A 16,813-nucleotide genomic window follows, 5' to 3' on the forward strand; every position below is an offset into this window, starting at 1 on the left:
TCTGAATAAAAATGACCAGTGTGTTAATTTTTGCTTCCACTCAAACATGCAAAAGGCTATTATGTCCAAATTACACATTTATTCAGAGAGACAACTTCTCCGTTGCACAACAAGGTCCACAGAGGAAAAGGCATTTCTACTCTCAGAACTGTGCGCACAAGCAGGGTCTGCTTGCGAAACTCCACAGCCCTTCTTTGTATGGTTATATCCTCTTTATTTTAAATCAAGAAGTCCCAAGCCCAACTCCAGCAATTTCTCATCAAGTCAACCAAAACCCTGTTACAAGAGATGTTCTCAAACACAGAAAAAACCCCATAATATATAGAAAAATATCAATCTAAACGATATTGCTATTTTTTCTGCACATACAATTCACTCTTCCTCCTGGCTTCTAGGGGCAATCTGTAATTTATTTTAACCGAAAGTCATGAAATTTGGTGACAAACAGCAATTTAGAACATATTTACTTTTGCACCTTTTAAAAATCTATCTGACAAAAATGTGAGTGATAATTTGTTATAAGCAATAGAAAATAAAGTGAAAAGGTGTCCATAAAAAATACACTTTTCCTAAATAATACTTGTAAATACAGAAGGAAACAAACACCAAAAATAATGGCACTCTTTAATACTGTTCTTTTGGTAAGTCAAATCACAGTCAACATGTAAAATACGAGCTGGGCAGGAACTCCTGGGGCATGTAACACAGCTTATTGTAGCACATGAATTTAACCTGTCAAGAAAACGCGACTGGTTAATGGCCGGCCAGACGTTGCAAAAACCAGCCCTTTTCTGGAGCCTACGGAGCGTTTGGGGTCAGTGGGACTGGACACAGCCAGCTGCCCTCAGGCAGGAAGCACCTCTTCCCTGGCGCTTCACAGGTGCTCAGCCCCACCGTTCCTGCGCTTGGGAACCCCTCTAGGACCCGAGCGCTGGGGAGGAGAGAAGAGGCACGCCACGCTCTTACGCTGCTCTGGTTCCGTCCTGGTCTCCCCTGGGTGGGAGTCAGAGCCGCACGCGAGAGCTGCGCCAGCTCCCTCAGTTCCCTCCCCACCGCTCACAGCGCAGCGGGGGTCCCACTGCCGTCCCAGCGGCTGCTCCCGCCCCGGCGCAGCGCACGGCCCATCTCCGGCTCTCTCAACAGTCCATCAAGCCGTTTCCACTGAGGGCCAGGTCACAGGCAGGTGTCTTACTCAAGACATCCTTCATTACTGCAACTCAGAAGTGCCAGTGTCTCTGTGGTCGTGACAAATCTCCGTTGGCAATAAAAACTGTAATAGGCTGCAAACAACAAAAACTCTAACAACTATAACTAAGAACTATCAACAGACTGAAAGCCTGTTTCCTTCTTGACCTATAAGAGGAATATTCTGCAGGGATCTCCACTCCAGCGATCCCATCCAAGCAACATCCCCTGCCTGGGCAGAAAACCAAAAACTCATTTTGTTCTAGGAAGAGAAACTGTAAAAATTACAACAATGTAGGCCTTCAGGGCACAGCCACACAGAGAGCGCATAAGGCCAGAGGGAGCTAACAGCAACACCGCACTCAGAGGCAACACAGGCTTTTCAACAGCGTAGACTCAGCCCTTACCCAAACCAAGCCCAGCTGGGCAAAGTCTAGCACTGATGCTGCCAAAACAAAATGCATTTCTGAACACATGGGCTGCAGAGCGACCATTTAAGGGACAAGCAAAGCTGGCTCTCCACTTTCTGCCTGCAAGGATCCACACAGTTTGCGTTTCTTGCTGCCCTTTGGAAACACTCTTGAAATGTCGATTCCAACCAACCTCAGCTTGACACATTAATAAACTCAAACAAGCAAGACAAGGAACAGAGAGCACTTACAAGCATTTCTCCATGACACCCATCAGCTGAAGAATGCGTCCGAACTTTGAACTTAATGTGCAACTAACTGGTTACAGGGACTCTCTCTAATCACAGCATCACTAAGAGGATCGGACCCAATCCGGCTTAATACAAAAAAAATCACACAGTGAGTTGCAAAAGTGCAAGCCAAATCCCTGGGCTGTGATCTTGACTATGATAGCGACTCACGTAAACAGTGGCCAAAGTCACTTTCTATACGCTCATTTGCAGCTTGAGGATAATGTTCTTCACTGTCTATCGCCTAAGATTAACTAGTTAATATACTTCCACAGAGCTTTAATGAAACCTTTTTTGTTTTCTAAGTATTATTTTAATTCCACAGTACTATAAGTGAACCACTGGAAAAATATGTAGTCAGCAGCAAGTTGTTTTCTTTTTCTACATAGGTCATACTCACTGTCGGCTCTCGGCTGCTACAGCAGTCCCAGTTCTCACAAACACTAAAATCTACACCCTTTGACATCAAAAGAACTATACTCAAAACATAATTTTTCACAGGTAAATATTAAAAAAAAAAAGTCGGTTTTACTTCACCTGTACCTGTCTCGTCACATTTATGAATTATGGCATAGCCTTTCACTACAGATTTTCACACTGTGGTTTTCTGAACATGGTGCACTTCCCTTACGTTCACAGGCCACATAAGCCTGTTGCACCCTGTAGGATTGTTGACTACTCCACACTCCTGGTAGACTTCGTACTAACTGCAATGTCACTTAACATATTAAGGCACAATGAAGAACAGCAGGAAAACAGTACAGGTATATATGTAAGCAATGTCAATTCCCAGCTAACCCGGGCAATGGGCAGTAAAGTGCTTCATCTCTGGCAGCTTCACCTAAAGAAAACTGAATTTTTCAAAAGAGGGTAAGCAATAAATGGATCCTAAACACTAAGTAAAGTATATGCCTAGAGGGAGAGCCTCCATCACACAAAAATCTACGGCAACAGAATGCAGCAGTGACAATAAAAGCAAATACATTGGAAAGATAAGCAATGCTGATCCACAATTAAAAAACTATTCTTTTTTGGTGAACTATCAAGCTATCATTAATAACTGAACCTTTATTTCTCTGCTGCTTTAAAGCAGGATATTTATCACTATTAATTCTATCGCAGTAGTACCCTGGGACTCCAGGAGAGCTCTCGGTCCCACCGTACTAGGCATTATATTAACAAAAAATTACTAACACTTGGTATAAACAGAGATGAATAACAAGAATCGTATCAGTCAAGGAAGAGTTCATCTTCCAAAAGTCTCTGTGGATGCCACTGCACACAGCTTGTGCTAGAGCAATGTGTATTTTCTCCTTTTTGTGTCTGTAGCTGAGAATCACCCTTTGTTTCTGCGTCTCATGAAGATCTCCCGTAAAAGTGCAACAGCAGGAGAGTTACCTACAAACATATAAACTGAAAGAAGAAAAATATTATATGTGGCTACTTGCAGATGTCTTGAGAGTTACAAATTGTGATTGAAATATTCCTGGAAAAAACGCTAAGTCCAAGTGTTGCAAAGTGCTTGTTCAAGAAAGGGGATGAGTTTCACCTGCCACTTAACTTCCCTAAGATCTGCTTCGGCATCTCCCAGAGAGGTGAGCGCAGTACACGCACCTCTGCTTAACCGCTGGAACCGGGTCATTCCCCACGGGATTTAGCCAGGTAACATCTCCCGTACCTTGTATCTGTCCATAGGGTCCTCCTGCTGCAGCTGACTCTCTCGCATTGTTTGGTACTCTCTCTCATATTTCTTCAGCTTTTTTGTTGGCACCTGTGGAACACATTTGGAAAACAGGCATTGAAAGATCAGAGGAACACCGGAAAGGCTGTCTGAAAGCTCTCCTTGCAAACAGGAAGCCAAGGAAGTGCTGGAAAGCCGCTGCTGAATAAAGTCGCTCCCCATTGCCCGCCCCCCCCCCCCCCAGCAAGCCATGTCAAACACTTACCAATACAGTTCACATCGACAGAAGTCTTTCTGTGCCTACTGTTGTTAATTATCCAAATATTTAAAGGAAAACAAGAGTGAAGTAGAGACATTTTAATAACAGTAAGAAGAAGGAAAAAAGCGTGAACAACAGGAGTGAGAGAACAGGGAAGTGGAAAACATGCTTTCATAGGTATGATTCAACAAAACAATGCCTGGGCAAGAAAACTGTTAAAAGTGAGATTAGAAGAAAGGAGTGTGCATGCAAAAGGACTGGACAATTCCCTGGGGGAGATCAGAGTAATGTTTTTTATTGCTGAAAGAGTATTAATGTCTAAATTATAGCTCGTGACGGATGCCCTCATGAAGTCTGGCATCAGACTCCTCCTAGGCAAAGGTGCAGACGCTGCAGTGCCCGCTTCCAGCCGCAGCAGGGAAATAGTGAGGCGACTACATAGAAATCACCAGCAAATTCGGCAAACAACCATGCAGAAAGGTCAAGTCCCAGACAGCTTGATTTCTGGGAAATCACAGCTTCAACTTAAAACAAGGTACACAAAGAACACCTGTATTTTTTTAAACACAGCATGGAGATCCTCTGCTTTACTTTTACCTTTTAATTGGGTATACCGTGCTATATGAGCGATCCCATCTCTCTCTGGAGACCTTTAATAGCATTACTCTGTCCCCACCGTACAACAAGAAGCCGGCCCTGCTAAGTGTCAGGTCATCTGCTGGCAGCTGGAGAGATCCCTAACGCCGTGTACCATCATGACTTGTAAACGTACGCTTTTCCTGGATCTGTTGTGTATACATCTGTTCCTCTGGCCTATATCGATCGTGTCTAGCTGACTCCTGGTGCGAGGACATGCCACTGTCACCTTGCCTTAGGGCAAAAAATTACTGCCAATGAGCAGAGATACATGTTTACATGTAGTTTTGCTCTTGTTTTCCTTTTATTGGTTTTCAGCCCAATACCTCCTTCCTCTGCAGTACAGGAAGGCACCAAGCAAGTGCTCAGTGTCGCTGCAGAGGCCTCTCAGAGGTACAGGTAGAAAATGTGAAAACCCATGATCTGCAAAGCACAGTACACGGGGAGCACTAATAAAGCAGCACCAATAAAGCAGCACCAATGCCCACAATTACTGATGAAATCTTAAACCAACCCCCCTAAAGAAAGCAAAGAGAAAAGGGTAAACATAAAACCACGAAGCACTTTGGACAAACGCACAAGAGAATTTTACTTTGATGATACTTAATAGCGCAAAACACAATGAAATGAAAATGATTAAATCAGAGGTGCTTGTATACGTTTCAACTGAGCAACATTCCAGATGCAAACCCAGCCTGTTTTGTCTTAGCTGCAACTTGAAACTGTTGAGGCTACTTGATATTCAAGAATAAGAAGTCATTTCCAAGTAGTATTCTAAATGAAGTGAACCAATCACACATCCGACGCCTAATCTATTCCCTCTTTCCACCATTCTTACTGTGATCTTATGCAGAGAAGCAGATCAAGGCTTCCACCCTCCAAACCTAGGTCTCCTGTGCTGTTGTGGAGTTTTGTGCTCCAATACGCTACCAGCACAAAATGAAGATAAATATGAGGGAGACATTGTGGCGCAGTATGGCAAAAAGGTGCAACATAGGGGTAACTATAGGTGTTCAACCAAAGATCATCCTGATTTTTGATGCTTTTCGCTAAGACTGGATAAAGCCTTTAAAGTACACATGAGAAGTAAGTCTCACTGCACAGAGAAGGGACAAACCTCCCATCCGCACAGCCACGTGAATACCTCCCCGCCACCATTTCCCCCACGTTTACGTGAGCGGTGCCGTATGCAGCCCAGCCCGGCGCCGGGTGTCAGGGACTGCCTCCACTCACCACCGCAGTGACCCACCAACGGCTTCGCCTTTACAGCTGCCTGGAGCAGCACCTCCCTTTTCGCTTCAACCACGAGATTTGCTTAAATTACTTGTGAACAAAAATCGTAGTTCTCTCTCTAATCCAGAAGACACAGGCAAAATACAGCATAAAGGTAATGACCTGAGTAAGTAACTCTTACCAAGAGAGCAAAAGGGATATAAAGCAAATGGGATATGACCCAGCTGCCTATGCTGGGCACTGTGCCACAGCCATCCCTCACCAGCCTGAGCCTGTGGATGAAGAGACGACTGCTGCTTCTTCTAAGACAACCTCACATGCAGCAGCCAGCAACGTGCAGCTCTCCTTGCTTGTTTTTTAAATGTTCCTTTTTAAAGCTGCCTGACAACAGCCTTATTTCTCTGGTTTCACCTTGTATTGAGACAAGGCAGAATTTAACTTGCACAGAGTCTATCTGGCACTTAATCATCTGCCTCGACAACACCAGAAACTAATCTGAATACGTTACATCAAAACCCGTATGATGAGCAGGGGAGAACGAGAGTCAGCTGCTTCGTTTAACTCTGCTCTCCACTGTCTTCACAGTCCCTGCTTCCACTCGCTGACAATTCACCACCATTTCCTAATGCACGGTCACTCTTCCCACCAACCATTCTTATCTATACGTTCTCCTTTACTCTCTTAAATTTTAATTCACAGCTGTGAGCAGGACCACACATGGGTCCTCTGTGGCTTTATGGAGGGTAAGGTACCTCTTGCAGCAGTACAGGGGCTATCCATGGCCGTGGCCTGGGACGAAGGGTGGGCCACGTGCCTGGCATGCTCTCCAGCAAGCAAACAGCATGGCAACGCTTTCTTAGCAATGTTAACAGTAAATAATACGTGAAACAGGGATCAAATCATGAAAGGTGTAAGCATCATGTTTGTGGCACAGAAAACAGCTTCCGTGCTCGTTGAAAGAGTATCCTGACTTACACATGTTAGTATGTATTTCTTAATTGGAAAGTAGTGCCTAAATACAGTGAAAGTCCATTTTAAGGATCTGGGGATGGGGAAATTCCTATTAGAAAACCAGTCCATACTAATCCACTTGCCCCATAAAATACAAACTTGAGCAGGTACGCTTAATAACTTTGGCAGGGACAATGCTTCGCTGTTATTGTCTATTCAGCCACATTACTCAAAGGAGCTTCATAATTTATTACAGCACTTTCTTCTTCTGGGTATACACTAATAAACTAAAAAAAAATTTAAAAGCCCATTTCCATATTCCCCAATTTAATTCCCTGAAACAGTTTGTGAATTCAACAAGGGACTTCTCTGTAAGCCTTTTCATAAGTAAGTTCATAGTGCTAGCTATGCTTCAATCTTCATGGACTGCTCCTGAACAAAGTGTGCTCATAAATCTTCTGTAAAAGCTTCTGCAATATTGATTTCTTCTTTCTTTAGCACCATGGGGTATATTGGCTAGAACTGATGGTTATCAAATTTAGGAGACTGTTGCAGTTTATAAACATTGCTCATCTGTTTATCTCAGTATCTTATCTCCTTGACTCATTTTATTTTATTGTGTTCAAGCATAAAATCACGTCACAACTAGTCGTACGTACAGAAAAAGCCACGCAGAGCATCTTAATAAAACATCCACGGAGAAAAACTGAACAAGCAAAACCTCTTTCTGAAAAAAACCCAACAGACTACTGCATTGAACACTCGAAGGACTCGCCGCAGTGAGGTGATACGTGGCAGGTGAGAAACAAAAATACTTTGTTTTTAGCTGCCCCCCTGTTCAGACAGGGCTGGAAAGATCTGCTTCTCTGGCAATCCTGCGCACAGGCAGCATGCTGAGCATTGGCATCCACTCAGCTGCAGGAGACCTTTCCCTCATTCTGCAATTTCTTTAGCTGTTTACAGCCAGTTCAGTCTGACCTTGCTGGATTAATAAATCACACATCTATGACTCCTTCCTCCAAAATGTTTTATTGCTCTAATGAAGCATGAGCACTCAGAGGAGGTAGTTATCATTATGTTCATTTGACAGCCAAGGAAATGGAAGCAGAGATGTAAAGTGATTTCCTGAACATATTGAAGACAGCCAGAGGCTGATGCAGACAGAAAAATCCTATTACCTGATTTCTAATTTCCAGCACTGCCACAATGCCAGACTCAGCAGAGTATCTCTTCCCAGAGCCCCACTTCTTTTCTCTATCTAGCACTGCATAAACACTCCAGAAATACGTCATCCCATCACACTAACAATGTAGCCAATATTCTGTGATCTCTGCACTCTTAATATTTTTCCTCTCTAGTTCTCACCTCAGTGTGGAAAGAAGAAAATCAAGAAAAAAAAAAAGAAAAAAGCCAATTAACAAAATGTGCAATGCTTTTCCATTCTTTGAAGGAGGTGACTTCATTTTCTGTTTCACTGGCGATGGATTTGCTTGGTATTTCAAGATTAAGGTGGGGAACTTGCATCCCTGCAAAGATAGGGTTACACTGTGTGCTGATGACTGATGTGGGAGACCCTGAGCTTGCTTTGGGCGAGCACTGATAGCAACCACAGACACTGGCTGCAGCCCAGCTTCCCTTTTATCCACCCATCACACACATCTCGGGCTGTGATCCCCGTGATAAGCCCAGATGCTTCTCGCTGCTGCAAAGCAGGACCATTTCCAAGCCCACGTGATGCCTGGGGGCCCGGCTCAGAGGCGATGGGACCAGCCGGAGCTCACTCAAACCTGGCTCAGACCCTGCACACAGCCGTGAGTCCTGGCTGCAAGTGGCTCTCACAAACCACCGTTACGTGTGCCCCTCTCGAGGAGATCCGAGTTACACGTGTGCGTACTTAATTTTCTTCACGTTATGATTTAAAACAATATTAAAAGCAAGTTAATATCGAAATGACATTTGGTTCTCCAAAGTGTGTCATATGAAGACTGCAAGCTTTAAACAGAACCTCAGACAGCAGAATAGCGACAACAAATTTCAGATCACAAACATCGTCTTAGTTCACACTCAAAGTTGTTGTATCAATTTGTTCTAGTTAATAATTCATATTTAAAAGACGACTAAATCAGGTTCAAGGAAGGATAATATAGCTCTACCTAAACACTTTATTAAGCCAAATTAAGGCTTTAATGTAACAAAAACATATGGAGAAACTAACTCAGCGCTCTCCTGGTTGGTGCCATCATTGCTATGCATAACTGTATCGTCCTTTTCTTAAAATCTGGTTGCCAAAAGGCACGAAGAAGTATCCTGCAATATCTGTCACTGGGAATAAGATTCAGAAGCAGATAAACAATTTATTTTTCTTTTGGGAGGACGCAGTGATGGAAAAGAAAGAACAAAACCCACAGTAACATGTTGACACAACAGACTCTTGGATTAGACTTTAAAGGGAGTGAGTGGAATGTTATATTTAGATATTATACAATACAATCTGAACAACTGTATCTCCAGTGAGATATTAGCCACAAGCATGAAACCTGAAGGAAAAAGGGCAAACTGTAATTTCTCACAAAACTCTTATTTGCGCTGGGTAGTCTGCAGAGAAGAAAATCTGCAGCATTCATTTGCAGAAAAAATGTAGGGATTAAAATCAGCTGCTACCTAAAGAAAATTCACAAGCTGGAACACAGCTTGAAGAATTCCCATTTCTCCTTCTGTCACCGTGCGGTGAAGGCTCGCTGATAACAAGCTGTTTCACCGCAGGTTTGAAATCGAGTGGAACAGCCCTCATCAGTGTTTCACCTAGCTACAGCGTTGCATTCAGGACCCAGGCACCCCCCAACTCTAAAACACACCACAAATCTCATTAAACATCGTCTAACCCCTGGTTTTGGGGCAACACAATCAAAAAGTTTTTGTGAAGCAGCCTCTCGCACATCATCTGATTCTAGCATTATCCTCATCGCAGCCTGGCTTTGGGCAAGCTCGCAGCACAAAACCTGCAGTGCTTGGGCTGATCAGCCACCTCTCATCGCAGGGGATGAAGGTGGGTCCACGGTGCTGTTATTCTGCTTGAGCTCGCACGTTGCACACAGCACAATAAAAGCCCTGAATGTCAGATGCTATTTTATCATCTCCGCTGGCAGGAAGGAGATGTTCCCTGAAATTCCTTGGAAACGTACATTGTGTTGGAGAGATTGTCTGCTTAATGCGTGCCTGTCTGAATGCCTGCTACAGAACAGCATCTCTCTCCACCTTGCTTTTGGAAAAAAGAACTTCCAGAAATGCTCTTTTTATATCAGCAAAGCAGCTTGCTCCACACCAGCACACCTAAATATCCCTTCCTTGCAGGCGGAGAGTTTTCTTCCTTCAGCAAGTCACCTCGTTGCCAGCTCTGTAGGTATAAGACCTCCTGAAGAGAGTCTTCAGGATAACACAAATCCAATTTGAAAGCTGGCTGGAGGCAAAGGAAACCAGCTTTGCTGTGAATTTTTATTTTTATTTAATTCTTCCACATCAGTTCATTATCAAAATATCTCAGTTGCATCTGAGACAACCACAGGAATTTATAAAAAGAGAGGAAAGGCAGGTTGCAAAATTTACAGAGTACCTGCACAATTTACTGTGATTCAAAATGGCAGTGGCCCCTGTCAGTGACGCTGGATGATCTCCCACACCATATCCTTTTGTCAGATTTTAATCTCCAGGATGTATTTCCATTCATCTAAACCTGCTGAACCTGGCATAACACATTATTCTTCCATAGCCCTCCTGTTTAAAGATCTGCTTAGTTAGGCTCAGTTAGCAATACAGTTAACCAAGTTAAAAGACTAAGCTGAGACCGAGAGATATTCAGTAAGCCTCACTGTACAGCAATCCAGTGGCAACACAGGAAAAGAGAATGAGAAATTCAGATTCTCTGAACCGTAGCTCTAAACACCGGCGTGTACTTTTGCACTCACCACAGTGCTTGTGTTTGAGAGGCACACACATTGACTGCAGAGGAATCTGCATTTTAAAAAAAAAAAAAAAAGGCTCAAGGAAAACATGTTCTGCCTTGTGGCAGAGACTCTTCAAAACACTCCTCTTCAGATCCCCAAATTGGTTTTCAGCATTCAAAAATTCATTTTCACTTTGAAATACGGAGGGCTTATTATCCACTTCAACTCTATTTGTTTTAGCAAAAAAAGAGACACCCTGAGTGGCTTAAAAGCAGTGCTTGAAAATGGCTGATTATTTTATATACTTGCAGCTGATGTCTAGCAGCTCATCCAGACAAAAAGCGCTTCCTCTCGCGTACAGATAAGGGCTTCAGCATTGAGATGCACACCGTGAAAAGCAACAGCTATGTCCACTTTGACAGCCAGCACCCATTTTGCATTTAAATTGGCTCTGGTCAACAGGAATACTGTGGTTAAGGATACAAATATTTGAAACATTCTAGATGGAAAATATCTGCGTACAGGTCATTTTTACTATCCAACATAACTTAAAGAATGCCTGAACAACGAGATCTCTGCTACAAAAGACTATATAGGCTAAATGAAACTACCTATATACCCCAAGGCCGCCACAGATTACGATCAGATAACTGGGGGAACTGACACTCTGGCCAGCCACCTGGCAGACGAGGCTCTGCTCTGGATAACACAGTTACTATGAGCAGCAGCAGTTTTTCCAGCACAGAATTTTTTCATTGGTTTGTACCGCATAATGCAACAGTTCCATGGGATCTTGTGTGTCTTACATACATACACCTTTTGGTATACAGCATTTGGTACTAAAGGTTTTATATGTATCCTTGGTGACTACTCAAAATCAGATGCTGGGCTCTCCCCCATTTAGAGGTACGCCATTCATTTTGATTTAGATCTAACCCATGACCACAACAATTTTAGAGCTTTGTTTATATTTCGTCGCACATCACAGCAAGAGAAGAGAAGGGCTAGCGGGGAAGACAAGTGCAGTCTTCACCACCATCCCTGTGACAAGAGAATCAGAAATTCAGGAAAAAGTCCCCAGTGATTTTCTTGCCTCACTTAGTAAAGAAAAAACCTCTCCTAGCTACGCTGTGTTAGGGTTTGCTTTCCAACCTTGTTTATCCTGAAACTACACAGACCTATCTCACAATCACACTTATGGAAAATTGCCGACACAAGGTTAGCAACTGGTCAGTAACCAGGTTCAAAATATTGGTATTATCAAGGCTGTAAAACATGTCACGTTGAACGTAATAGGTAACAGAGGGTTGTTGACTATTGTGTTGACTCAACACAGAGTCAACAGCTTTCAGGTAATAAACCCTCAGCTGAATACATCTTCTGAAAGCTGCCACAAGACTGGTGAAACCAGCTGTCTGTCAGACTAGATTCTGACTCTGCGGAGTTACCAAGCCACGTCTTGTCTCCTGTCACACTCTGTGCCCAGCACAAGAGTGACATTAAAAAAAATTCTACTTTCTGAGATGGAGGATGGGTGGTAGATCGCAACTCTAAACCATATGCTCAGGTAAGCTACATTCATCAGTAAAGAAGCTCGCAGTATTCTTTGAACACACGTTCTATGTGTTAGTATTATTTTAGATCAATTCTGTGTCACAGTATCAAGAAAACAGTAATGCTGTCACACTTTAAATTTGTGTCTTTAAAACCACCGTCAAGCTTCTCTGATGTGTGGTGAGGTCCTTGATGCTAAAACACCTTTCATTACTTTTATAAATATTTCAAACCTACAAGTTCCTAATAGCAATTACTTTTTAGTGCATTAGTCCACTAGCAGAAAATACCTACCTTTTCTATATTAAAGCTGAACCATTACATACTTACATTCAGGGCTGCACAATCCCTTCTGTTATATCAACTACTTTTATCTATATTTCAGCAACTAACACAACTTTTACCACACCTTCTGAAAAGCCTTGTCTTTCTTCTGCTTGCCCAGCTCCATAAACACAACTGCTAAAACCCTAAAATACAAAAAAAAATTCTTTAAAACCGCACATTAAATGATCAGCATTTTGAAAATACAAGTGGGATAGTGTCCAACTTCCAAGGTATCAGAAACGCTCACTGAAGCTTTTTACGGCAATAGTTAATCCTTGCCTTGCTCTGTTATTTCTCTACTCCTTCATCTGCTGAGGTTTCCTCAGTGCCTTTAATGAGGCCTCAGCTTTTGCCACGTTCGCACCTTTCAGCCTCTGTGGTACCTGCAAAACGCCTTGGCATGAAGCTGGCAGGTAACTGGAAGAAGGGCAGGCCAGGAGAGTTTAAAAGCACTAGTCAGCCATTAATGTAGCGTGAGAAGCTGCTGGAGAGCACGCCTGGGGATGGGAACGCACAGCAGCACTGCACGTCAGCCCCAAGAGATACAAAGCAGGCGTACCGATTCACAAGCCTGTATATACAAGGCTGCTTTTTGGTTTTTTAAACCTGCTGCTGTTTCACTGCCCCAGCTATGGTTCCCTTGCCACCGCTAGCACTACCGGCTGAGTTTGCCACTTCACCTGTGTGGAGACCTGCGCTCATCCATTAAGTTTAGCTGAGACGCCGTCAGGCTAATCAATTACCAATGAACTCAACACCTTCTACTTTATCATCTAGCAGGGAAAATCCCATGAGCATCTTAAGCACTGACAAAAGCAAGAAGCTTGCATTAGGCAGGAGGGGCTGAAGGCAAAAGATGAAATGTGGCCATGCTGCCAACTTCAGCTGGAAAGCCAAGCTGCTGCTGCCACTGAAGAGAGAGTCCTACAAAAGAAAGGGCTCTTGCAAAGGGAAAACACCCACTTTTTCCAGAAAAGGAAGCCAGTTAGGATTAGCAGCAACATCTAGCTCCCGCTATTTTCACCCTCTGGTACCAACAGCCGCAAATAAGAAGAAAGCCCAGTGTTCTTTCCGAGCCCTCTCTCCTGTTCCTCTTCCATGGAAAAGCACCCTCACTTTTGGGATAACAGAATTCAGTGTTGTCTGACCTGCTATGGAAGTTCAACCTGAGTCTGGACAACCTGTGTGCTTGTTCTTCCCTACACACTTAGCTTCTGTGATCTCCAAGGTAAAGGACAAACAAATGCCATGATATCTTAACTTGGGATTACTTTGGTGACTCTACCTTGTATCAAAACTACAACGCTCTGTATACACAGTGAGCTTTGTCTTGGCATACTTAAGATGCTACTCTGAAATCAAACCATCTAGATTTTTCTTAGCACAAAAGAGAAGCCTACAGCTTTAAAACACCAGTGACTCCAGTCAATGTAGGATTTTTTTTTTTTTTTGTGAGTTCATGTTGAGACAGCTAGAAGGAAGCAGTAAAGAAAAAATGTGCATGTTGAATGGTGCATGCAAGCACAAACTAAACAAGATAAAAAAAACACTGAAATACATTTTCCAACCCAGCAGTGAATTTATGCCAAATTCTTCTGAGAACTGGGTTCAAAAGGAATGAAAATTGTTGTAGACAATGAAGACAGAATATTTTTAGCTAACACGTTCACCTGCACGAACCTTCTAATCCACCTTCTACTAATTAAGAAATTAGGCTTCTATAAAAAGATTAACTGCCTTTTCGTCTAGTTTTAGCACCCCTTTCCAAGTCAATGAACATACTGATCATGGAGACACTGACAGAACACCGATAAATACACGTACTTTGCATTTGCTATGATTACACACAAAGCTTCTGGGTTTGTATATAGCTTTACTAAGGTGTGATGTATTATATACAATGGCAATCTACAAGAAAAGACAAGAGAGGCAAGAAAGTTGATGGCTTAGGATTCAGAAGGTTCAAATCTTTCATTTGACCCACTTCACTTTCTCATCTTAACATGATGACTACTGTATCGAACAGATTTGAAGTGGCTGTATCAATCTTACCTGACCCTCGTCACCTGTGGGGAGAGAAATAAGTTAAACACTGCTTTATTCTAATCTAACCATTTCTGCATTTAAATGTTGAAATATGGCCTTACAAAGTAACTCATCACCTGCTTCTCTTTAGTTGCAAAGGTTCGTGCTGATACTCAACACGTTCAAGGTCATTAAAAATAAAGACCTAATGAACCAATAAAGTCTAGAAACTTATTTCAAATTTCTTCTCCCAAATGGGCTTGTAACAACGACAGAAACAGAAGCAGAGTTTCTCAAGTACCCAGAAAAACTTGTGTCAATTTTCCTGGAATTCTTTTTACGAAGAAAATGAGGAAGCTCCAAAATACTGAAATGTCCCGCTTTTCAATGTTTAATCACAAAGATTCTGTTCTTATTTATAAAATGTCTATTTGAGGCATTGCTTAAACAATTCCCTCTTGATTCTATGACAATAAAAGGGCAGCAAGAAGAAATGTTTTCAAACATGAAGAAAAGAGAAAACAGATGGAAAATAATTTAGGTAATTAATTAGGGACAAATAAAAATAACTAAAACTAAATGCACAAGAAGAAACATTTAAATTCTTGAGTTTTGTTAGGCTGGACTTGATTCTAGAGCATACTCAAACCAAGACGATTCCTAAGCGTTGCTCATATGCATTAATAATTAGAGCTTGAAAATAATTATGATTCAGACAAGTCAGAATTGTCCAGAAAACAGCTCTGCTCTGTTGGAAGCCAGGCTGCAGGGTTTTTTATGCAGAGCAGAAGTACTGACAGAACTAGCAGAGGAGATCTCTGGTCCACCAATGTTTATTTTTAGTAAATTCTTGCACACAGTAGAGATTCACTTAGACTAGAAGAAAATTCTGTATTACCAATATTTAAGAACCACAGGTCAAACCATCTGGATTACTTTGGTTGGTTAGCTGAAGCCCAGAAACCCACACACACGCTCTGCAGAGCTGATAAGGATCCAGCCGCTAACTAGAGGAGGAATGTAACTGCTTCCACACCAACGTGATTTTAGAAACTGCAGGTCCCATTTTATGCTTTATCTACAGGTTTGATTGATAAAAACTTCACAGTTATAACAGTCTTCTCTAGCACTGGATTCACTACCACATGATACATTTATTTAAAAAAAAACAAAACAAAACCAAACCAAACAAAACACCCACAAAAAACAGAAGAATATCCGATAGCCATAAAGCATGAATTAAAAAGCTTGGGACTTGGGTCAAAAAGCCATTGTCAAAGTGAATCATTATTCAATGACATTTTTCATTTTTGGTTAATGACATCCTAAAGGGTGTCTTCTGAGACTCATAAAAGATCCAGCACTATCAAACATTACATCAGTGGCCTGAAAGTGAAAAATATAGTTCCGTTAATAAAATCTGCAGATGACACATGGATAGAAAGAGCAGTAAAGAACAAGAAGGAGGACCAGAAAATTGCACACATATATTTGAATTCCTGGAAATAGCTTACTCAAATGAAACACACCACTATGCCGACTCCAGACCAAATGTATGCAGGGCTTTACTACAGCACAGAGCAGTAGACCTCCCATGAAGAGATGGGATCAGCCCCAAGAAAGCACCATTTGGACTTTTCCAAAAGTTTGGAAACTTTTCTGCTCTCTGGGAAGAATGGGGGATTGGGGAATGGGAGGCACATGCTGTGAAAGCAGCCTGCCACCGGCTGGGCAAGACCTAGCTCTTCCCCCACAGCCCTCTTCCTCCCACTTCCCTGCTTGATGGCAGGCTGACCAAAATAATCCTTCAAGAATATGCTAATTTTTTTTATTTTTAATTGTATCAGTACCATTCATAACACAGCCCCACAGGTAGCTGCATGGGCACCGCTCGGGAGGCCGTACATTGCGGTGTGGGACTGGGAACAAGCTGGTGTAGAGAGAAGGGCGGGAAAGAACCGACCACCTTTGCAGCAAGAGAAATGTAATTCTGCCATCAGAGTCAGGCTGTGGCAGAAAGGCTAATGGGAGCCCTGGGATGCACAAGGATAGGAAAAAGCAAGATGACTAGGGAAGTTTTAACCCTGGATCGTCACCCAGACCAGTATCAGAATACTGCATCTAGTCCTGGGAGATGCAGTGGGGGAAAAACAAAAATGAAGAGGATGCGGAACAGAGCCACTGAACTGTTTTGTGCAGGGTGTAAATGCCTCACAGCAGGAGGTTTAAGAGCTCAAGCTCCTCAGTTTGTACAAGAGAGCACAGACAGCCGAGTTGGTCACAGCATGTAAGTACCTTCATAGAGATAAAATAAGTAATGG

At 42.6% G+C, this 16,813-nt stretch overlaps 1 protein-coding gene across 5 annotated transcripts in view; it reads right to left on the reverse strand.

Moving 5' to 3' along the window:
- Positions 1-16,813, reverse strand: part of RABGAP1L (RAB GTPase activating protein 1 like) — a 261,730-nt gene that overhangs the window by 12,499 nt on the left and 232,418 nt on the right. For all 5 annotated transcript variants that reach the window (XM_087733874.1, XM_087733877.1, XM_087733876.1 and 2 more), the window contains one exon: positions 3,564-3,656. In XM_087733874.1, coding sequence (XP_087590000.1) covers positions 3,564-3,656 — 93 coding nt within the window. The remainder of the gene's footprint in view (positions 1-3,563; positions 3,657-16,813) is intronic.

Source organism: Nipponia nippon, unplaced genomic scaffold (genome assembly GCF_047370975.1).
Source record: "Nipponia nippon isolate SJK-2023a ecotype South Korea unplaced genomic scaffold, ASM4737097v1 scaffold_5, whole genome shotgun sequence".
Lineage (NCBI taxonomy): Eukaryota > Metazoa > Chordata > Aves > Pelecaniformes > Threskiornithidae > Nipponia > Nipponia nippon.